We start from the raw sequence: 20,910 nt of genomic DNA on the forward strand, positions 1-20,910 counted from the left end.
TAGGAGGCTGTAATTAAGAAATATAAAAAATAATTATAGATATTAAAATTTGAATATTAAATTCGTTAGATGTCACTTATTAAGAGTTATTACATGAATAAATTAACTTAAGTTCGATATTCAATATAATTTAAGTTTAATATATATATTGAATAGTAATTTATTTTATGTTTTAGTAGGTTGTAAAAAAATAAGTTATTGGTTTCGTATCATTAGAAATTAAGTTTTAATTTTTAACTATATATGAATGTAGAATTGAATGAATTTATTATTTTGTTCATATTAAATATTATTTTATAAATATCTATTATTTATTTATACCGAATAAAATTATGATTTAAAGGAAATCGAATAGAGATATGATATTTTACTAAAGATACATAAACATAAAACAAAAATGAGATTTTAAGAAAAAAATTACTTGTGATTTATATATGCACATAAAATAAATAAAAATATTTTATTTTAAAATGTGTTTGACACACTACTTAAAAATTCCTACTTTCTCGTTCACACTATTAATTGGTAAGAATCATAATTGAAAATAGTACATGACTATGACATAAATTCCTTCATAAAATGTGTAAGTTTATGATCGGGCATGGACCTTCCAAAGCCCGGATTAAGTTCCCATCGGCCCGGAGCCCTAGCCCATTTAGACCCCTTACTCGAGAGAAATTGATCAAAGCATTGCTTACCTTTCTTCACCTTAAAACGACGGCGTTTAAATTGAGAACCATCCTCTTCCGAATCAACGCACTCAAGAAATCCCGAAAATTTCCTTCGTCTCAAGCACTCCCCCTTTTAAAAACCCAAAATCTTTATTTCAACCATGTCGATTCCACCCTCCTCCGCAACAACTCCTTCTTCCTCATCATCTTCTCAATTCACCTACCAAACGACAACGAACTCATCGTATTTTCCGTTGCCGTTTCATCTCCAGCAAAAGGCCCAACCTTATGCCCCCCTGGCCCAACCGGTTCCGGTCGCCCCTGCTCCTGTTTACCCCGCGCCGGTCGCCCCTGTCCCCGGCGCCTATTCTCTCCCTCAATATCAACAGGTCAGCAGAACAATAAATTATAAACATAATTTTTTGTAAATTTTTTATTGATGTAATTTAGGGTTTATTTTGGGTTTAATTTTTTTTTCCCTAGGTTTTGGAGGAATTTGGAAAATTTTCTGGGTGATTTGGAATTAAAAATTCGAAAAGAACAAAAAATTGCGTTGGAGAGAATAAAAATAGAAAATTTAACAAAGGTGGCAACCGAGGGAATCTTTTTGTTTGTTGGGTTTTTCCCCTTTTAATTTTATTTTAGAGCTGTGAGTTCAATTACACACTTCATCACTGTAATTTGTTGTAGTATATTTGAACAGGCTCAACAGTTATTTCAAAGGGATGCTCAGATAGTTACCCCTGAAGCACTAGAGAGCGTAAAGGCCGCCCTTGCAAGCAGTGAGATTGAGCACAAGGCAGAAACTAAAAAGAAAGCCATCCCACGTAAAGCTGCTGGTCAGTCGTGGGAGGATCCAACGCTTGCGGAATGGCCTGAAAGTATGAACTAATCTAACTGTCATATTTATTTTTGATTTCTCTATGTGTGTTTTACAAGTGGCTTTCTTATTTTTGTTGGTAATCTGCAGATGACTTTCGCCTATTTTGTGGTGATCTTGGTAATGAGGTGAATGATGATGTTCTTTCAAAAGCTTTTGCGCGATTTCCTTCATTTAACATGGCCAGAGTAAGTTTTTAATTTACTTGATTTTGTTTGTTTTCTTTTTAATAGCAGTTTTTTCCTGGGGCTATCAACTCTTTGCATTTCCTCTTCCGATTTTTGTATGAAGCGCACAGAGCAGTTATATGTTTATGTGTTTAAGCCTCTTAAGGTGGGTTTTGCTTTAGGTTTCCAAATGAATGGAATAATCCTTTTATTTCATTAGTATTCTTTAATCTTGTCAAAATTATGGAGATCAATACTATATGTTGACGGCTGGAAATGACTTACAGAGATTGAGTATGGTATATTTGACTTGAACTTATTGATTAGCTTAAGCCACAGCAAGCTGATTGATTTTGAACATGTCTGAGTAAGGTCAGTCAACCTATTAAACTATTTAATTTGGTCGCCTCCCTTTTGTTTAGCCTTAAAGTGGGGAAACGGGGAGTGCATGGTATTCTCTTCTCTGTTACTGTTTATTGTATGACATTGAACTTGAGAGAGAGGTATGCCACTATCAGTTTACTAACTGTCAACTTTCCGACAATGTTGAACCACTTGTGCTCTAACTGGTTTTCTGACTTGAGTATTGTGGCACATTTCCTTCGTAAACTTACATCTGCACGGTATTGGGAATTTTCAGTATCACCTATACTTTGTGGGATCTTAATCATGTTAACAAGAAGAGTGATAATGTTCAGATTTGTTATGTTGATTGTGTTGTTAGTTTGGGATGAGTTTTTGGCACTTGAGCACTATGCTAGGACACTATACTAGGATAATTTAACTGATCTTTGGGTTTATTTGTTTGATACTCAACCATTACCTTGGCAGTTTCTTCTGTTCCTGTTGTCATGCTTGTGGTTGTATGTTGGTATTCTGTCTTTTCTCTAAAAGAAATCCATGAGGGATTCATGATTATTTGATAACTAAGAATCTTTTTTATGCATATATCGTTTTCCTAGCAGGTTGTTAGAGATAAACGGACTGGCAAAACGAAGGGCTATGGGTTTGTTAGCTTTGCTAACCCTTCTGACCTTGCGGCTGCACTGAAGGAGATGAATGGTGAGTGCTTCTATAATCCTTGGCCAATTTTCGACAACGTTTTTTGTTTGTACCATAATAGTGTACACTTTTGGGATGATGTGTTGTAGGTAAATACGTTGGAAATAGACCAATCAAGCTTCGCAAGAGTAACTGGAAGGAGAGGATAGATCAAGATGCCCTTGGGAGACAAAAGGTATATGCTTCCCCTCGTTTTCTGTCAAAAATTTTCTCTCGGTGTCATTTTTAACTTTGGATATCTGTTTGTTAAATTCATTGGCAGAACCAAAATCACAAAAAGCCAAAGCCACAAAAGAAAGGGATATTTCACAAGTGAGCAGCCGACCAAGCCTATAGCCTTCCTCCTCTCGGACCACCAATTGACTCTGTATGATTGCACCGTAAAGTGCTAGTAATTTCTTAAGGCTAAAGTTGGGTGGTCGTAGGATATTTAAAACCTTTAAGAAAATTGAGTATACAAGCCTCACAAAGCTTATTTTCTGCGTCAAGTATCTTGTTCTTTTTTCATTTTCCCCTTTATTGTTGATGTTGTGTTTGGGGCAAGAATTTTCTCACATTTGATTTTGTTGGTTCAATCAGATGCAATGAAAGTATTTCCCCAGAATTTTGCATCCAATCAAAACAAAAAATTTTACAGGCAGGTTTTCCTTAGCTTTAGCTAATTTTCATGGTTTAGCATTGCGGAGCTATATATATATATATATATATATAATTTCTTTCACCAAGCATAGGAATATTAAAAAAAAAATTATCAAGAAAAACTTATATATTTTAATAAAAAAAAAATCTATCTTTTCAAATAATGTATAATCGATCACTTGAGAGGATCAGATTCCAAAATTGCCTCCAATTGACTCAACGGACCCATTGCTTTTTGTCTCATTCAACAAGTCTTGGTTCATTTTCTCGATTTTCTAGTTCCACCGTTTAGGTACCAGGAAAATTAAAGAAAGAAAAGAAACAAATAAAAAGTGACACCTAATTGAAAAAAAAAAAAACCCGATTGTTTATATTTAAAAAAATTAAAGCTGGTCCACGTGCTGGTCACATGCCTGCTATAGCCGTCTTCTTAACCGTGCACAATGCAAAGGAAATTGAGAGCCAGAGAGGAGAGAGAAGAAGAAGAGAAATCACAAGAGAAAAAAAATAAAAATGGAAAAAAAGAACTTTTTTCCTTGAGAGAAATCACAGAAAAATTCCTCTTCTTCTTCTTTATTGAAATCATCCTTTTCTTTCTCTCTCTCTCTCTATATATATATAGATATCTCATTTTCCCGCTTTCTTTCCCTTCCTTCAGTCGATAATCTTCTTGTTTTTATTCCTTTTTATTGGAATTTTCCACGAAAAGTATTCACATTTTTGTTTTTCACTTTTATTCACCAATGTGGCTCATCGATCCAATAATTTCCGCCTTTTATTTCTCCTATTCTGAGCCGATTCTGTCATAAAATTCTTTGATTGTAATTTTTATTTTAATTTTTATTAATTTTTGGTGAATAATCAATAGAATTGATAATGGATCGTATTGTCGGTGAAAAATTCAAAATGGGTCGAAAGATCGGAGCTGGATCTTTCGGCGAGCTTTTCCTCGGTAAATCTCTTTCTCTTCCTTTTCTCTTTTCATTTTTTACCTTTTACAGTAATTAATCCGATTTAAGTGTGGTAATTTTTTTGATAGGGGTCAATATCCAAACAGGGGAAGAAGTTGCTATAAAGATGGTATGAGCCTTATTTTTTGGGAATTAAAGTTTAGTATATTCCATTAATTTTTTTAGTGATTTACTTGTTTTATATATTGGTGCATGATATATATGAAACTTTTAGGGATTAGTTTTAAATTTTTTACCTTTGAATTAAGGCGTAGTCGAGTTCAGCTTGTTGTATTTGCAATATCAATGGAATCAGTAGGTGTTTGAATGTTTTATGTGTGAAAATTCCGAAACGTTCGAAAATGGAACTGCATTGAGATTTGTTGCTTCATAGAAGCACGTTAGATATTGCGACAATGCCATGCATTCTAGAATCAAAAGCACCACTGAAATGTTATGTGAAGTAAATTTAGAGTGTTTCTACTGATCCCTATTGATCACCTAGGATCTTTTTTTACCCTAAATCTTCAGGAACCTGTGCAGACCAAGCACCCTCAGCTTCACTACGAGTCAAAGTTGTACATGCTTCTTCAAGGCGGAAGTAAGGTTTTGTTATTTTGCTTTGCTGGTTATTTATTTTAATAATTATAGTGAATTGTGAAGAAAGGAACTTGCTATGAAATAAATTAGCTAAAGTTCATTTTTTTTCTGTTTATTGTTTTTGTTGAAGCGGGGGTTCCCCACCTAAAGTGGTTTGGAGTTGAGGGTGACTACAGTATTATGGTTATTGAGCTTCTAGGGCCTAGCCTCGAGGACTTGTTCAACTACTGCAATAGAAAGCTTTCTTTGAAGACGGTGTTAATGCTCGCAGATCAGTTAGTATGTTAACCTGTCTTACTGGAGAAATTGTTTTTCTTCCTATGTTAGCATCAAAGGTGATGAGTTCTTTTATTTCTGTTATCCTTTAGATTAACAGAGTTGAATATATGCACTCAAGGGGATTTCTTCACCGTGATATCAAACCTGACAACTTTCTAATGGGTTTGGGACGAAAAGCAAATCAGGTACTTGAGCTAATGCAATGCTTTCACTTTCTAGTTAGATAGTGGAGTGCACTCTTTTGAAATGTTATCATATTTCATTGTTGGTGGCAATAGAAAAAGGTAGAAATTGTGAAAGTGAAATTTATTATTTTATATCTTGCTAAAACCAATATGTAGTTCTTAAGATTATCTTATTCAGTTGGCTCATCACTTGAAAGACTTTATGCTTATACTTTTAGCAGTTAATAGTTTCAGGATACAATAAGAGAGTTTGAAAAAGAAAATTACTGTGTTTTCAGAGAAAAGTTAATTCTCTTTTGCGTACAATGTGAGCTTCAATATCTGAAATGTACCATGCTTATGAGAAGTTTAAAGAGAGGATACATCTTTAAGATCTTGTATTGTGGATGCATTGATGCGATTTCTTCCATGATGCTTTCCCATAAGCATTTTTGCATATTAAATATGTTGCAATTATTTAATTCGATGAAGAGTGAATTTAGGATATTGAAATAACATTTGGGAAAGTAAAGTTTTATCCTGACATCCTTTTATAGGCTTTTAAAATTGTCTTTCCTTGAGTTGAGCCTATATGTCAGTTATCAATTACATATTGAAGTTTGTTTCAATTTCTCTTGCCTGTATCAATAGTTGATAAATTGCAGGTTGCCATACTGGTATATCCCAAAAATTATTGCAGCTGTAGTTACTTGGTACGAGGGGCCACTACTAAAAGTATTGACTTGCTACTAACCATTGCATTGATTTTGTAACAGGTGTATATCATCGATTATGGCCTTGCTAAAAAGTATAGGGATCTTCAAACTCATAAACACATACCTTATAGGTATGCATGTGCCATTTGTTTCTTAATAGTGGCAAAATGAGTTCCGTTTTCTTGCAGTTCCATTTATCTCCTATATTTATCAGTTCTATGTATAATGTTTTCTATCACTTGTGTTATTCGACCTGCTTTTGCTTACATACTAATCTAGAAAGTCATCACATTTTAGCAAGCATCTAGTATTAGTTTCAGTGGTTTATTTGAGTTGTTGTTTATCTACTTAGTCTTCATGTTCAAGATTTGCTTCAACTTCTGTGAATTTGCTATCTTCACAGAGAGAACAAGAATCTTACAGGCACTGCTCGATATGCAAGTGTAAACACTCACCTTGGAGTTGGTGGGTAAATTGCCACAGTAGTTATTTTGTTGTTCTCACTTATTTGCATTATACATGTTGTGCATTGTGTAATCTAATTGTTTCTCAATTCATGTGCAGAACAAAGCCGAAGAGACGATTTGGAATCAATTGGTTTTGTGCTCATGTATTTCTTACGAGGAAGGTTATAACAATATAAGCACTATTATTTTGTGTGTTCTAAGTTTGTTGATGTGAAAAATATTTCTCATTATCATATTGCTGGCATCAGCCTTCCCTGGCAGGGCCTAAAAGCAGGGACCAAAAAACAGAAGTATGATAAAATCAGTGAAAAGAAGATGCTAACTCCTGTTGAGGTATTTTTTAATTTCAACTTGTCATTTGCTTGCAGGATACTATGCTTATATTTTAATGCATGGTGCATTCATATTGAATTCTGAATATGCAATGCAAGGCAAGGCTGGTGCCGTTACACTGCCTCTACACTTCTTTTATTTATAACTAATTACATAAAATATGCAAATCCTACCATTAGGTACTCTGCAAGTCATATCCATCAGAGTTCATATCATACTTCCATTATTGTCGTTCATTACGCTTCCAAGACAAGCCAGATTATTCATACTTGAAGAGGCTTTTCCGTGACTTATTTATTCGAGAAGGTAAGAACCAAATGATTTTAGAGCCAAATGATTTTAGTTTCAAATTCGAAATACCTTTGTCATATCTCAGTTAATACTGGAAGTTAGGAGCTGTTTGTATCCTTCTTAATACCCCGAAAAAGTTTTTAAAATGTAATGAATAGCCCAGTCTGTGTAGGTCTCAACAAGAATTTTTAGTCTGTTACCATGCAAAGCATGACCATAATGCACATAAAATTTTGTGCATTATAGAGGAAGCAATTGGAAGGTGGGTTGCTCTGGAAAATTGATGACCTAGCTTTCTAATTTCTTCTGGTCATGTATAGGGTCATTTAAATGTATCACAAACTCTGCATAGATTGGTGGTTGCTGTGCCATAGTTGTTTGCACCCAAATATCGTATGTAACTCATACACCTTGAAAATGAATAAGGATTTTATAACCAACTATAGTGGACTATCAGGATGTATATTAGCTCCTGTCAAGATGCATTTGAAACATGTGGTAAACACAGTTTGCAATATGGATAACTGTATGCGGGCTCATTCTATTGCTAGCTGAAGTTAGTTTTCCTGCTTTCAAGATGTTGGAAAGCATGATATGCCTATAAAATCATGAGAAAACATCATTTGCAAATATTTCTTTGAAGGCTGGTGGAATGTACATGGCCTTTTTTGATTCCCGAGGTGGTTTCTTGGCAGGATATCAGTTTGACTATGTTTTTGACTGGACCATACTCAAGTATCCCCAGCTCACTGGTAGCTCTAGACAACGGGTCCGTGCTTGTCAATCTTGTGCTGTACATTCTTCTATCACAGATTATTCTTATTTACTTTCTTGCATCTTTTCAGCTGTCAAGTGGAAAAGCTGCTTTAAATGCTGGAGCATCTGCTGAAAGAACAGAGAAGCCATCAGGTTTGCTCAATTCTCCTGACAGGCTGTAGGGAGGGATACAATTTGTGTAATTAAAATGTTTGGACTTCTAAGGATGTATTTGAATTACTTGATTTTTGTAGTTCTCTAGAGTTCATACTTCTAGACACAATTCTCAATTGTAATTATGATGCTTGAGGATGGATGCTTAACCTCACCTTTTTAGACCAGGGTGATTTACCTAGTTTCTTGGATGTTTTTGTTTCCCTTTGTTTTAAGTGAATCTTAATGCTTTCATTTCTTACTTGTTTTGACTAGTGGAACAAGAAATTCGAGATAGATTTTCAGGTGCTGTTGAGATATTTACTAGGAAAAATGCTTCAGGCAATGGACATCTCAGCGATCGGTCCAAGCAGAAGATATCAGAGAAGGCATCACCATCAAAGGATGTGGTAGGCTTTGGCTGCCATAAATTTGTCGCTTTTACTCTAAGTTATTGTTTATTTGCCAATTCCTATATGGATCTTGTTCTACTTCATGGAATAAATTTTGATGCATCCATGTCTTTGACTATAACGAAGCATGTAGAGTTCATAATCAGTGCTCTAGAGTTCATCTTTTATTCTGAATTTCTCAATTTTTTTCCAGGATAATGATTCTGGAAGGGGGCGAACTTCTTCCGCCCGCCCTAGCAGCTTGTCCAAGAGGGCTGTTGCCTCGAGCAGCAGGCCAACCTCTTCTGTGGGGCCTAGTGATAGTCGATCAAGTTGGCTTCTTTCAGGTAGTAGTCGCCTCTCAGCAAGCCAGAGACTTCATTCTGGGTCCGAGCAGAGATCATCTCTCTCCCGAGCTACAACCTCCAAAGGTTTCCATGAAGATCATCAGAATCAGAGCTCAGAGCACCATTCAAGGGTCACAGATAAGAGGAAGGGATGAATGTTCCATTCGGTAAGAGATGGTTCTTCTTTTTGGGGCAATCCTCACAATCCCATTTCAATCAAAACGCATTTCTTACTAGCATTAATGGGTCTCATTGCAGCAAAATTCCACATTTTTCGATGGAAGTTCATATATGCTATGTTGTTGTAGAGTCATGAAGAGAAGGATACTAAGATTTGGGATCCAGGGCCTTTTTTATTTTTCTTTAGAAGAAAAAGGGTCCTCCCAATTTGTTAATATTTATTCGAGGTAAAGCTGTAATGGCAGATTGCTCCTGATCTATGTTCATACTTGTCTAAACAGATTTATTCCTTCTCATTCTTTGAATTAGTTGCTTCTATGATGCAATCTGCAAATGTAATTTGATTTTCTCCTACAGCTTTCCTTTCATTTCTCAGTTTCTTTAATTTTAAGAACAAAGGAATTGATGCAAAGATGGGTTAAATGCCGTTAAAGAAAGTGGCATTGAATTAAAAAAATAAATAAAAAGGGAACACTTAAAGATAGTAAAGATATTTTTATTTTAAAAAATATATTTGATTTTTTAACTAAAAATAAAAGCTTTAAATTAAAAATATAATTTTGTTAAAATACAAGATAAATTACATGAATGGTAACTAAGTTTTTACATAATTTAAATTTGTTTCAAATAGATCAAACTATATTAAATTTAACCATTGTAATAGATTTTATTTTATCAACTACAGCAATTTTTTCTCATATTGCAATCTCATATGTAAAAGAATATCGGATTCTTGGGCCGAATACTTTGCCTTTGTCCTCCAAAAGACTGGTTATATAATAAAAATAAAATGAAAATCACATCCAGAAAAATAGTATAGTTTTAAAAATATATACATGTAAACATTACTCACGCTCTTGGCACGTGATGAAGAGAGAAAATAATATAATAAATGTAGTTATTTTCAACACCACTTCCCCGCATGGCCACGTGGATCCATTTAACTATTTTATTTTTCACAAAAAATAATCAGTAAACCTTTTTCTTTTAATTTAGAAAAAAAAAAGCTTCTTTTTCCTTTTCTCTCTCTCTTTTTTTCTCAGATGTTACTCAAATCTCTGCAATTTCTTAGCTAATCTCCCTCTTGAATAGCATCGATCTGTCTTTCTTTCTCTGAAAAGTTATATCTCACTTTCTTTCGTTTTCTGTCCTCCCAATCACTCTCTTGCTAACGTATAAAAAAAGAAAAATAAGAAAATTTGTCTGGTTCCGTTCTCTGATTCCATGAAGATCTAGGGTTTCGAATGGCTTCTCAGCTGCAAATCGGAGTTTCTTATTCACATTTTTCAATTAATTATTAAAAATCAATTTCTAAGCGTAAATCTTTTTTTTTTTAATTTAATTTTTGGAAGCTGATTTTCGTTTGATTTGTGCGGAAACTTTGTTTGAGCTGTGTTTGGTTATGCGAAGACAAGGAAATGGAGACAGTTGTTGTTGGAGATATAGCGTGTTTGGATGCGGAGCTATTGCAGCTCCAGGAGATGTCTCCGTTAGCTCTCAAATCCTATCCTGAATTCACTCAAAAGCTTTTCGAACAGTGGCTTTCGCTTCCTGATGCTAACAAGCTGGTACTTTTCGTTTTCTATTTTGGAATCTCCACGCTGTTCGATTTGAATTGTTTTGTTTTGAGTCCTCGAATTGAAAATTCTTGATCGTTTGTGCCATTACATTGTTCCAATCAGTTCATTTCACTGATATTTGATGGTAATTGTTTTTAAAAAGTAAATTTATTTTTATGATATAAAAGTATATTTGATGCTGTATTATTTTGATTTTATTATATGTTTGAATTAGTTCATTGTGTATATGTGTATGTGAATTCCGTATTTAGAAAAGAAATTAAGGTATTTTAATGGATTGAATGGAAAGGAATGTTGTGACCTTCAATTGTTAATTTTCTCGACGTTATCCTATATTGCTTAAGTTCATAGTATGCTGTGCAAATTGATTTTAAGTTAGAAGCGTAACTGTCTTAACAATATCCCAGAATAGCTTTTGTCTAGTCTCGAATGATGATAAAACCAATATTGTCATGTATTTAAATATGGAATTTTCCCCCATTAGTGTCTTTGAAACAGAGCATATGGAATTCATATAATTTATTGAAATATTCCTCTAAGCCTATAAGTAGAGATGCACCATTGTCTAATTCTTGTTACTTTGCTAGGTGGCATCATTGGTTAATGATGCAAAGGCGGGTAATCCCTTGAATGTTCCTGGAAATGCTTCCAGTGGAAGTATTGCCACGAGCAATTCTTTACCTTCCATGTTTCCTGCTGGCAGTGCTCCTCCCCTTTCACCAAGAAGTACATCTGGTTCCCCTCGTATTACAAAACAAAGGGCTGGTCCTTCAAACTTGGGCTCTCCACTGAAAGTACTTAGTGAGCCAGTGAAAGAGTTGATACCTCAGGTTTGGATCATGTTTAATTGATATGATATTTTTCTTTCTCCATTGCCATTCTTGGTTGTGTTTTATCTGCATATTTACCTTTCTATTCTGAAGTTGGTGATAACTTGTTATATTGGTACTTGAAAATGGCTCCAGTTTTACTTTAAAAATGGCCGTCCACCTCCAAATGAACTAAAAGAACAATGCATGTTTCGAATCAGTCAGTTTTTTTGTGGCCACCCAGATGGGCTGCAACCGAATGGTAAGATACATGTAAGTATTGCTTTAACATATATATCTGGAATTCATCTGATATTCATGCTTTACTTTCTATATATATCAGAATTCAAACTAGTGACCAAGGAAATCTGCAAGCTGCCATCATTTTTCTCTACATCACTGTTCAGAAAAATTGATGTTAATAACACTGGTTTGATTACAAGGTATAGTTTCCTGTTCACAGAAGTGGAACAGCTATATTTGCATCTTAGATCCATCATATCCTTCGAACTGCTAGGATATTGCTTTGAAAATTATGAGAATTTTATATTTTGATTCCTTTCTGTTGTGAGGTGCTCTCCATGCTGGGCCTTGTTGGAGAACTACTCATTATAAATGCAAATTGCTGCTGATGGTGATAAACAGATGAAAATATTATCTTAGAATCTGACTCCTAATCTGTTACTGGTTCTCCTTTTAATTGTTTTTCAACTGTGATGTCATTTAGATAATTTTATATTGTAGCTTTTACTGAGTTTTCCTCTAATCTGCTCGCAGAGATGCATTTATTGATTATTGGGTCAATGGCAACATGTTGACAGTGGATATAGCAACCCAAATATATACAATATTAAAGCGATCAGATCTCAAATACCTCACTCAGGTCTTTATGCATTTTTGAGAGCTTAAATCCACTGCAATTTTGGTTGATAGTCTAATAGTCTATGGATAAACTTAAATTTCTTCTATACTTTCCAATTTGACAGGATGACTTCAAACCTGTACTCCGAGAACTATTGGCAACTCACCTAGGGTTGGAGTTCTTACAGAGTACACCTGAGTTTCAGGAAAGATACGGTTCGTTTTTTATCTGTTTGATACCTTTTGGCTGTTTTCTCAGTTCAATTGGATTTTTGGGATGCAAGACTTTTTCGCTTTCCGATATTTCCCTCTTTTACAATATCTAAGGCATTTGAACACTGATATTGAGTTGTTTCCAAACTGATTCCTTCATTAAAGATACTGGAACCACTAAAATCTGAACTCTCAAATCCTGTAAATGCATCTATTTTCATGTGAATTTCTATGAATGCAGTTCACCCTGTTTCTTTGATGAAGTAGTTCTGTCTCAATTGTGTTTGATAATGTATAGAGCTATGTTAAAAATTATGTAATAAAACAACAGTGGCATATTAATAAAGCAGGAATGCATGCCTATTATTTGATGAGCAAGTGTTGAAATTTGCACATCTTTCTGACAGAAACAAAAGGTGCGTAGAAAACATGATTCACATTCTTGTTTACTTTGTTGGCTGTCTTTAGTAAGAATGGTTGGCAGTATAACTCTCATTTTTGTCTCTGGTTTCAATGGCTTAGCGTCCATGTTCTAAAATGCCTATTTTTAGGGTGATGAATTCACACAAGAAATTATTATAAATACACCTTTTTAGTTTAATGAGAAGTAATCTTATGTTCTTCTGATTATATTAGAATGACTGATTGTTGACAATTTGATGAGTATATGAGAGGTTGCGATAGGAACATATTGTGTGACTGAAAATGAAACTTAAATATTTTACTAACTCATACATTACAGCTTATTGAATATTTGTCTTAACATGTTGCGGGTCCTTTCCCATTCTATATGATTTTTACTACCGCTCAAACAGTTAGTAAAAGTACTGCCTCTGTGCTTTTTAATTGTTTGCAAGCCTAGATTCTCCCCAGTGCTGCAGAATCTGATGTTGCTTGTTCACATTACTTTTGTTCACATGGCCAGCTGAAACTGTTATATACAGAATATATTACTACATAAATAGATCTGCGAATGGTCACCTCACTCTTAGGGAGTTAAAACGTGGAAACTTGATTGATGCCATGCTACATGCTGATGAGGAAGACGACATTAATAAAGTTTTGAGGTAGGGACTTGGCTTAAGTCTACTTGAATGCATAGAGTAGGAACTGATTTTTATATTTGCTTTCAAATTCCACAAAATCATGAATAAATTTGTATAATTGCTTTTTGATGCATGCGTTTTTTCTAAATTTTGATGCATGCTTAATAAATTCTGACTGATACCAATTATTTTGACATTTCAATCTCTCTCTCTCTCTCTCTCTTTCAATAAAATATGATCATATATACAGGTACTTTTCATATGAACATTTTTATGTAATATACTGCAAGTTTTGGGAGCTGGATACAGATCATGATTTCTTGATTGACGAAGAGAACCTTATCAGATATGGTAACCATGCGCTTACCTACCGGATTGTCGATAGGATATTTTCTCAGGTTTGTCCAAGTCAGATGATATTCTTGTTCCCTGGTGCAAACCATATTCTACCTGCAGAACGAAGTTTTGCATTTAATTGAACTTTGTCTTTTCCACTATTCTCTTCTATCACTTTTCTGTTTCATTGATTGATTGATTGATTTTCAAATTTTGAACTTTCATATCATCTTAGGTTCCAAGAAAGTTTACCAGTAAGGTTGAAGGAAAAATGGGGTATGAAGATTTTGTTTACTTTATCCTAGCAGAGGAGGACAAGTCATCTGAGCCTAGTCTTGAGTATTGGTATATTTTGTTCTCTTTCTCTGTAGACTCAAGGGTATTGTAGTGGATTTTGTGCACTGATTATCATTTTCAAAAAGCTCACCTCCTTCGCATTAAAATAAATACACTTTCGATTTTTCATATGAACTCACTTGTTTGAAAAAGTCTCCCCAAAATATTTGAAAATAGTTTGAAAAGATTTTTCAGAAGCTGCTGATTGAGAAATTAGTCTTGATCAAACTAAATTTAACTAAACAAAAAGAGGATGTAAAAGATTGATTTGTGGCATTATAAATATTGGCCTTAATATTTTCTGCATCTGCTTTCACCGGGTTAGAAATAGCAATGTGTTTTGAGGGGGTGGAGCTTTTGATCGCATTGAGATTGGATTGCTGAGTAATTTTTTATTCTTGGCTAGTTTTTTCCAATGTTATTATATTCTAAATCCTGTTTTCATACCTTTGTGCTCTCTTATGGAATACTTTAACATAATTTGGCTGGGTGGGAAATTATGCCATTACTAGCCAGTAATTGGGGCACTTTTTTTTTTTCCTTTGTAGGTTCAAGTGTGTAGATTTGGATGGCAATGGAGTTCTAACATGTAATGAAATGCAATTCTTTTATGAGGAGCAGTTGCATCGAATGGAATGCATGGCGCAAGAGCCTGTGCTCTTTGAGGACATCTTATGTCAGATAATTGACATGATTAAACCAGAGGTTTGCCATTTTATCATTGTTCCCCTTTTGTCTCCTTGCCTGTTTAGTAGGGTGTATATGGGATTGTGTTCATGGAAATGCATCATAAATCTCCTCTCTGCTAAGTTCTGCTTGTAATTTCAAACTTCAAGATCTGTGCTGGTATGATAATACAATTGTCTAGAAGACAGGTTTCTGGCAAATGTTGATTTTGTCTCTTTTCATGTTCCTCTTGCAGTAGGTTGTTCATGGCTGCTTTACAATATATCATTTAGTGAGATTTAAGGATCTGAGCTAATTCTACTGTGAACTGCTTTTTACCATATGCTGGTTTGGGCCTTTGAGGGTTGAGTTTCCATTTAATGCTCCTTTCTGTACACAGCTAATGGCGATAGATTGTTTTATGTGTTTGACAATTGAAAATTTCTTGTTTGCAGGATGATAGCTCTATCATGTTGCGTGACCTGAAAGGCTCCAAACTTTCTGGAAGTATTTTCAATATCCTTTTCAATCTTAACAAATTCATGGCCTTTGAAACTCGTGATCCATTCCTCATTCGTCAGGTAAATGTAACACTTCAGCTTTTATTTACTTTAATGTTACCTTTAAAAGGAACTGTATACCATGACACTTCTATGCAAGTTTTGGATAACTGCCTTGTCTATGTTCAAACAAACAGGAGCGTGAGAATCCTACATTGACAGAGTGGGATCGTTTTGCTCATAGAGAATATATTAGGCTTTCAATGGAAGAAGATGTCGAAGATGCCTCCAATGGAAGTGCAGAAGTTTGGGATGAATCACTTGAGGCTCCCTTCTAAATTGAATTGGGTATGCTTGTCCAGTTCATGTCCTGCCGTTTTGCTTGTTCTGGCTCTTTGTGGAAAATAAAGAATAGATAAATAAAAGAATGTACTAGTAAAGATGACAACGGGTTGGGTTGGGACGTTTTTTTGCTAGCCATGAACCTGACCTGACATTATATACCTAATACCCGAATTTGATCCTATATAAAAATATTATTTTTTTATACCTGACCCAACTCGTATATGTATAAAACCGTAATTAATCTGATCTGATCCGAAATTAATAAATATTATTTTTTAAATATAAATATAAAATTAAATAAATATAAATATATTAAAATATATAATTAAATAAATAATAAAAAAATATATTTTATATGTATATAGGGTCAGGTCAAGACGGGTTTGTTTAAAACTCTATCCCGATTTTTTTTTACTCTAAACCCAACTTGAAACCCGATTAAAAAAAAATCGATCTTATATAATCAGGTCGAAACTCAATGGATTTGGGTTGGATTACTGACCCTATGTACTAGCCAATGCTGAAGTCAGATTGTCCCGGCTGGGGCAAGGATATCTTCAGTTCCTAGTAATGGTTTGCAAATGCACCAGATAAAAGAATAAAAGCTAAAATAACGGCAAAGCATTTCTAGCCAAGCAAGCTGGAATTTCATGGAAACTCAACAACAAATGTCTGTTCACTTCCTATATCATACTTATTTTTCTCATGATCTTCATGTCTCTGCAGGTGCTCAGAGAAGAGCTCAACACATTTCTTCTATGCTGGGCACCAGAAAAAGATGTCACCTTGAATGGGCAAGGAAGATACACGTGGTGTCATTGGAGGAAAATTTTGAGCTCGGCCTTGTGGGATGTACTCTTGATGCACCAGTGAAGTGTTTTCCAGCCTTCGCATTCCTGGCTTGACAAAACTTGATGAATCGTGCAATCGGGGCTTTATCTAAAGCAATTTTCACATGCACGAGGTTTTGCTGGTTTAAAGAAGGTTAGAACATTTTAATACCCTTTCCATTCTCCATTTTTAAGATACAATTAAAGTCCGTTTTTTCCTCCGTCCCTGTTGGTTCATTTAGTAATTTCAATGGTATAGTTGAATGTAGGGTTGTCATGTTATTTCTCTTATTTATGTAGCAATTTTGGTCTTGGATCATGGTCGTCTACCAATTGATTTTAGTTGTTTTCCCCCTTTTTTTCTATTAAGTTTGTGTTCTTTACCTTTTAGTTGTGTTATGAACATAGGTGTATTTTTTTGTGAAATTCGAAATTTCTGTTGTAAGTTATTTGAATAAAGAGGTGGGAGTTATTATCCAAGTCCCATCGAGAATCATTGAACTAAAGCCAAAAAAAAAAAAGAAAGAAAGAAACTGAATTAAATTTCTTCTCTTTTCTTTACAGCTTTCGCATGGACAAAAAAGGAAAGCAAAGTAATTCCTAAATTTACAAATTAAATAATTAAAGTGTTAAAAAAGATGTGAGTGAGTAACCCATGAAAGAAACAAATAAGATGAATTTTTTTTTAAAGGACGGGATATGATGCATAAAAAGATTCGTTAGTGGAATTTTTGGCGGATAGTATAAGAACCCATGGAAGAAACAAAGAAGATGAAAGAAAGGGAAATATATTTTTAAGAAGCTTATTAAGTAGGTTTAAGAGTCCTAGCTTTTCAATAGGACTTAAAATTTTTAGGGGCAATGTACATCGGCCTTCGTGTAGGTTAGATTTGATAATTTCAAACATGGTATAAAGAACATAATAATAACATGAAAATAAATCGTATATATATTTAAAAAATATATTTTTTGTATTTATTCATGTTGAGATAAATTTTGATACAATATAATTTATATTTTATGTATTGATACGTTTGAATATGTATAAGATATGAAAAATATATTTATATAAAATGTGTCACATAAATATATGTTTAACATGTGATATAATATGAAAAACACATTTAATTTAATTTTGTCATATTAAAACGTGTTCAATATATTTTTTATATTTATTTTAATTTAATACAAATATATAAAAATTATTTTAATTTTTAATGTTTTAATTATGATACTTAATTAGTTTTTCAATATCATATAAAAATGATTTTAAACATTTAATTATGATACTTATTTAATAATTATTATAAAATTATTTTTTATATTAATAATATAAATAAAATATAAATATTAATGTTAGTTTTATACATCATTATTTTATTCTTTAATTTTTAGTAATTCATAATTTTGAATTTGATACTAAAATTACTATTATTATGTAATATATATTAAAAATTATATTTATATTAACTACATATTAAATGGGTATCAAAATTTTTTTTTTTTTAATATGTAAGTAATATGTCAAGTTTATTAAGTTGTAAATGATATATAATTTATAATTATTTATTATTTTAGTTGTGTTTTTGTATATATTCTTATTAGTCTTGTTTATTCGTGTATATCTCTATTAGTCGTGATTATTCGTATATATTTGTATTATTCATATTAATTTGTGTCGTGTTTAAATATATTAATTATATATATATTAATTGTATTGTGTCATAATACATATAATAAATATTTTGTGTTCATATTTAAATTTTAAATATATATTATAATTTATATTATATTCGTGTTTTAATAATTCGTATCATTATATATATATATATATACACACACGTAAAACATAATATGAGATACGATGAATAAACATGAATTACCAGGCCTATTGTAGGCCACCCCTTTAGTAGCATCATGGGTTAAAGAAAGATGACCAATACTAACAAATGTATAATTCAAAGAAATTCAGGAGTTGTCATCAACTGGACAAATTATCTCGAAGTACAAGCTCAGTTACCATCATATCACCCTCATATTCACGATCAATGGAGACAGTTGCCAATGTACCCTTGACAGACCATTGGTTCATCAGCCATACAATTGTGATTTGTGAAAGTGACCTTGGAGGAGAGGCAGGGATTTGTGTCAGATTTTGAACCCACAACCAACCAACGAACCCCCAATCCCTGTCTCGGGTGAAAAGGAAGTGAGTAGTGCTAAGATTTTCTGTTGTTTCTATGGCCGAAGTAAGGATGCTTTCCCATTAAGAAAATAAATAAATATAGCAAAGGAACAAAATTACAAAAGGTTTTTGTGACTTTTTGTGAGAAATCACAGCTCAAATGGGAAAAGGGGGACCAAAGACTGTTTTAAGGGCAAAGCATGTGTGTGTTAAGCAAAAGAAAGCACCCCACAAGAAAATTTTGTTAGTAGTTGAGAAGCAAAAAGAGGGACAATACCCAACATTTTGAGCTCAAAGCATAATACCATTGAAATCATATGGACCTCAACCTCTCTGCTCCACCAAAAAAAAAAAAACTCTAAAAATTTACAAAAGTTAAAGTAAATGGAAACATGGTTTTTTGCATAAAATATGTTAGAAATACAAGTCTGATCAGATCAAACATTAATATAGCTAAACAAGGAAAAGAGGTAAATTGTTGGGTCCATGAGTTTGGGTTCAAATATATTAAAAAAAAATATTATACTTTTAATTTCATTTATTAAGATTCGATCACCTACAACTTCGGTTATCAAATAAATATTAAACAAGATATTGAATGAATGCATAATTTAATTCGTAGTTATATTTTTTTTAATTAAAAATTTAAAGTCATTTCCATATAGTGATTATAAAATGCCTTGTTTTATAGTTTATAATTCATATTTATTACTTGGTGTTCATACAATCCATGCAAACTAGGTTTAGAATATCAACGTAACATAGTTTTAAACTTTAGTTTATAATTAAAATAAGAAAACGCTTGTATCATTCATTCAAGTTATTCCCTTCTTTATAGTTTATGTTGTTCCCTTCTTTTTTAAGATACTTCCACATAAAAAATTAGGGGTGGCAAAAATTAATACTACAATCTATGACTTTTTACTTTGAGGGAACAAAATTAAGTCATTGATTATTATTGCTAAGATGATTCTTACTGCATTAAGAAGTCAAAGGTTAATTCTTTAACTTTTTGAAAAAGCAGAAAGTAAAAGATAAAAAAGTGCTTTAAGTACTATTTATTAAGTGGAATTTAACATGAATTGGTCATTATCAACTTCAAACCTACCCACTCTTAAGAATTTTTTAACCATGCATACCAAGTACTTTTAACTAATCACCTTTTTTTTTTTTTTTTGGAATTTGGGAAGCATTTTAATGGGATAATAATTGAAATTTCAGTAGTAAAAATACAATAAGATCTAATATATACCTTTCTCGACTTTTAGATTAAAAGTTAAAAGGTTTTTAGAATTTGTAATTTATATAATTATTTTTAAAAAATGACATTAAAAAATTATATTTAAATTACAATATTTACAATATTTTCTTTTATTCTCATACTATACATTTTTTTTTTGTTAAAAAAAAAACTAAAGGGTAAAAACCCCAAATAAAAATTTAATAATTATTTAAATTCTTATCATTTTATTACAATCAATTTAATTCTCAAACATTTATTTTCATTAATTGAATACTTATTAAACGTATAATTACTTAACCGTCAATATCTATTTTTTTGTAACTTAAGAATTTAATTAATTCTAAATAAAAAAATTTTAAAATTTGATTAATTATAATAAAATGTCCAAGCATAAATTATTATTATTTTTTGTTCAAAGATTTTTTTATCCTTTTGCTCAAAATAAAGTATCCTAAACATCTAAGCTTATGCTTTACAAAACATCAACATTTAATTCTATGAAAAAAAAAAAGCAATATTCATTGTTATAAAGAACATTTATTATTGTATGATGATGAAATTGAAAATTAATCTTTTTTTTCTTTGCTAAATTAAGATAATTATTATTTTTTAATTATTATAAATTATTTAATAATAAATAATTAATTATAGTAACTGGTGTGGAATTTTGTTCAGACACTAACTTCCACAAAGAATAAAACAGCAGCATCCGGAGGCTTAACAATTCCAAAAATGTAGGAAAAAGGAAAAAAGAAACAAGTGTTGTTTGAAACAAAGACTTGCTTTGACTTTTCCATTGATGGATTCTGGGTCGCCATCAAACAACCATTGTCCATTGGATCTATCAACTAAACTTCAAAATATCATCAGAAAAAAAAAAAAAAACAAAAAACAAAAAAAGCCGACTGGAATG

The 20,910-nt window shown here is 32.5% G+C and overlaps 3 protein-coding genes across 11 annotated transcripts; all 3 read left to right on the forward strand.

The window, feature by feature from the left end:
• Positions 1 to 737: 737 nt before the first annotated feature.
• Positions 738 to 3,384, forward strand: LOC111294551 (uncharacterized). Of its 4 annotated transcripts, XM_089743114.1 has the most exons (7): positions 765 to 1,060; positions 1,155 to 1,257; positions 1,375 to 1,552; positions 1,642 to 1,739; positions 2,681 to 2,780; positions 2,870 to 2,955; positions 3,043 to 3,384. In XM_089743114.1, the coding sequence occupies exons 1-7, from the start codon at positions 960 to 962 to the stop codon at positions 3,094 to 3,096; spliced, it is 720 nt and encodes a 239-aa protein (XP_089599240.1). In that variant the 5' UTR covers positions 765 to 959; the 3' UTR covers positions 3,097 to 3,384. The 4 variants fall into 4 exon arrangements, with proteins under 4 accessions (XP_022743656.1, XP_022743657.1, XP_089599240.1 ...); XM_022887921.2 differs by lacking the exon at positions 1,155 to 1,257 and having other exon boundaries at positions 738 to 1,060; XM_022887922.2 differs by lacking the exon at positions 1,155 to 1,257 and having other exon boundaries at positions 741 to 1,060; positions 2,684 to 2,780.
• A 15-nt stretch (positions 3,385 to 3,399) lies between these two features.
• Positions 3,400 to 9,401, forward strand: LOC111294550 (casein kinase 1-like protein 10). 4 transcript variants are annotated; one of them, XM_022887918.2, is made up of 15 exons: positions 3,400 to 3,417; positions 4,288 to 4,371; positions 4,459 to 4,499; positions 4,901 to 4,970; positions 5,100 to 5,248; positions 5,338 to 5,433; positions 6,189 to 6,259; positions 6,532 to 6,593; positions 6,693 to 6,756; positions 6,844 to 6,928; positions 7,108 to 7,234; positions 7,915 to 7,988; positions 8,065 to 8,128; positions 8,405 to 8,538; positions 8,735 to 9,401. In XM_022887918.2, the coding sequence occupies exons 2-15, from the start codon at positions 4,296 to 4,298 to the stop codon at positions 9,020 to 9,022; spliced, it is 1,401 nt and encodes a 466-aa protein (XP_022743653.1). In that variant the 5' UTR covers positions 3,400 to 3,417; positions 4,288 to 4,295; the 3' UTR covers positions 9,023 to 9,401. The 4 variants fall into 4 exon arrangements, with proteins under 4 accessions (XP_022743653.1, XP_022743652.1, XP_089599238.1 ...); XM_022887917.2 differs by lacking the exon at positions 3,400 to 3,417 and having other exon boundaries at positions 3,877 to 4,371; positions 8,735 to 9,034; positions 9,126 to 9,401; XM_089743112.1 differs by lacking the exon at positions 3,400 to 3,417 and having other exon boundaries at positions 3,877 to 4,371.
• Positions 9,402 to 10,018: 617 nt separating this feature from the next.
• LOC111294549 (putative serine/threonine protein phosphatase 2A regulatory subunit B''delta) lies at positions 10,019 to 17,047 on the forward strand. 3 transcript variants are annotated; one of them, XR_016327339.1, is made up of 14 exons: positions 10,019 to 10,615; positions 11,215 to 11,457; positions 11,593 to 11,698; positions 11,780 to 11,879; positions 12,214 to 12,319; positions 12,423 to 12,513; positions 13,436 to 13,577; positions 13,807 to 13,954; positions 14,128 to 14,237; positions 14,777 to 14,933; positions 15,151 to 15,258; positions 15,350 to 15,475; positions 15,592 to 15,742; positions 16,466 to 17,047. XR_016327339.1 is itself a non-coding variant. In XM_022887915.2 (13 exons), the coding sequence occupies exons 1-12, from the start codon at positions 10,466 to 10,468 to the stop codon at positions 15,730 to 15,732; spliced, it is 1,620 nt and encodes a 539-aa protein (XP_022743650.2). In that variant the 5' UTR covers positions 10,019 to 10,465; the 3' UTR covers positions 15,733 to 15,742; positions 16,466 to 17,047. The 3 variants fall into 3 exon arrangements, 2 of the variants coding, with proteins under 2 accessions (XP_022743650.2, XP_022743651.2); XM_022887915.2 differs by lacking the exon at positions 15,151 to 15,258; XM_022887916.2 differs by lacking the exons at positions 10,019 to 10,615; positions 11,593 to 11,698; positions 11,780 to 11,879; positions 15,151 to 15,258 and having other exon boundaries at positions 11,357 to 11,457.
• The last annotated feature ends 3,863 nt before the right edge of the window (positions 17,048 to 20,910 follow it).

Source organism: Durio zibethinus, chromosome 14 (assembly GCF_047325235.1).
Source record: "Durio zibethinus cultivar Kanyao isolate XHJ-2024 chromosome 14, ASM4732523v1, whole genome shotgun sequence".
In the NCBI taxonomy this organism is placed as follows: Eukaryota; Viridiplantae; Streptophyta; class Magnoliopsida; order Malvales; family Malvaceae; genus Durio; species Durio zibethinus.

What these genes read in the sequence shown, in the direction of transcription:
- LOC111294551 (XM_022887921.2), top strand. Translation starts at nt 833, where the DNA reads ATGTCGATTCCACCCTCCTCCGCAACAACTCCTTCTTCCTCATCATCT. An exon ending in CTTCATTTAACATGGCCAGA is followed by an intron (nt 1,740 to 2,680) that starts GTAAGTTTTTAA and finishes TCGTTTTCCTAG; the next exon opens with CAGGTTGTTAGAGATAAACG. An exon ending in TGCACTGAAGGAGATGAATG is followed by an intron (nt 2,781 to 2,869) that starts GTGAGTGCTTCT and finishes GATGTGTTGTAG; the next exon opens with GTAAATACGTTGGAAATAGA.
- LOC111294550 (XM_022887918.2), top strand. Translation starts at nt 4,296, where the DNA reads ATGGATCGTATTGTCGGTGAAAAATTCAAAATGGGTCGAAAGATCGGA. An exon ending in CATAAACACATACCTTATAG is followed by an intron (nt 6,260 to 6,531) that starts GTATGCATGTGC and finishes CTATCTTCACAG; the next exon opens with AGAGAACAAGAATCTTACAG. An exon ending in AAACACTCACCTTGGAGTTG is followed by an intron (nt 6,594 to 6,692) that starts GTGGGTAAATTG and finishes ATTCATGTGCAG; the next exon opens with AACAAAGCCGAAGAGACGAT.
- LOC111294549 (XM_022887915.2), top strand. Translation starts at nt 10,466, where the DNA reads ATGGAGACAGTTGTTGTTGGAGATATAGCGTGTTTGGATGCGGAGCTA. An exon ending in TGAAAGAGTTGATACCTCAG is followed by an intron (nt 11,458 to 11,592) that starts GTTTGGATCATG and finishes AAATGGCTCCAG; the next exon opens with TTTTACTTTAAAAATGGCCG. An exon ending in ATCCATTCCTCATTCGTCAG is followed by an intron (nt 15,476 to 15,591) that starts GTAAATGTAACA and finishes TCAAACAAACAG; the next exon opens with GAGCGTGAGAATCCTACATT.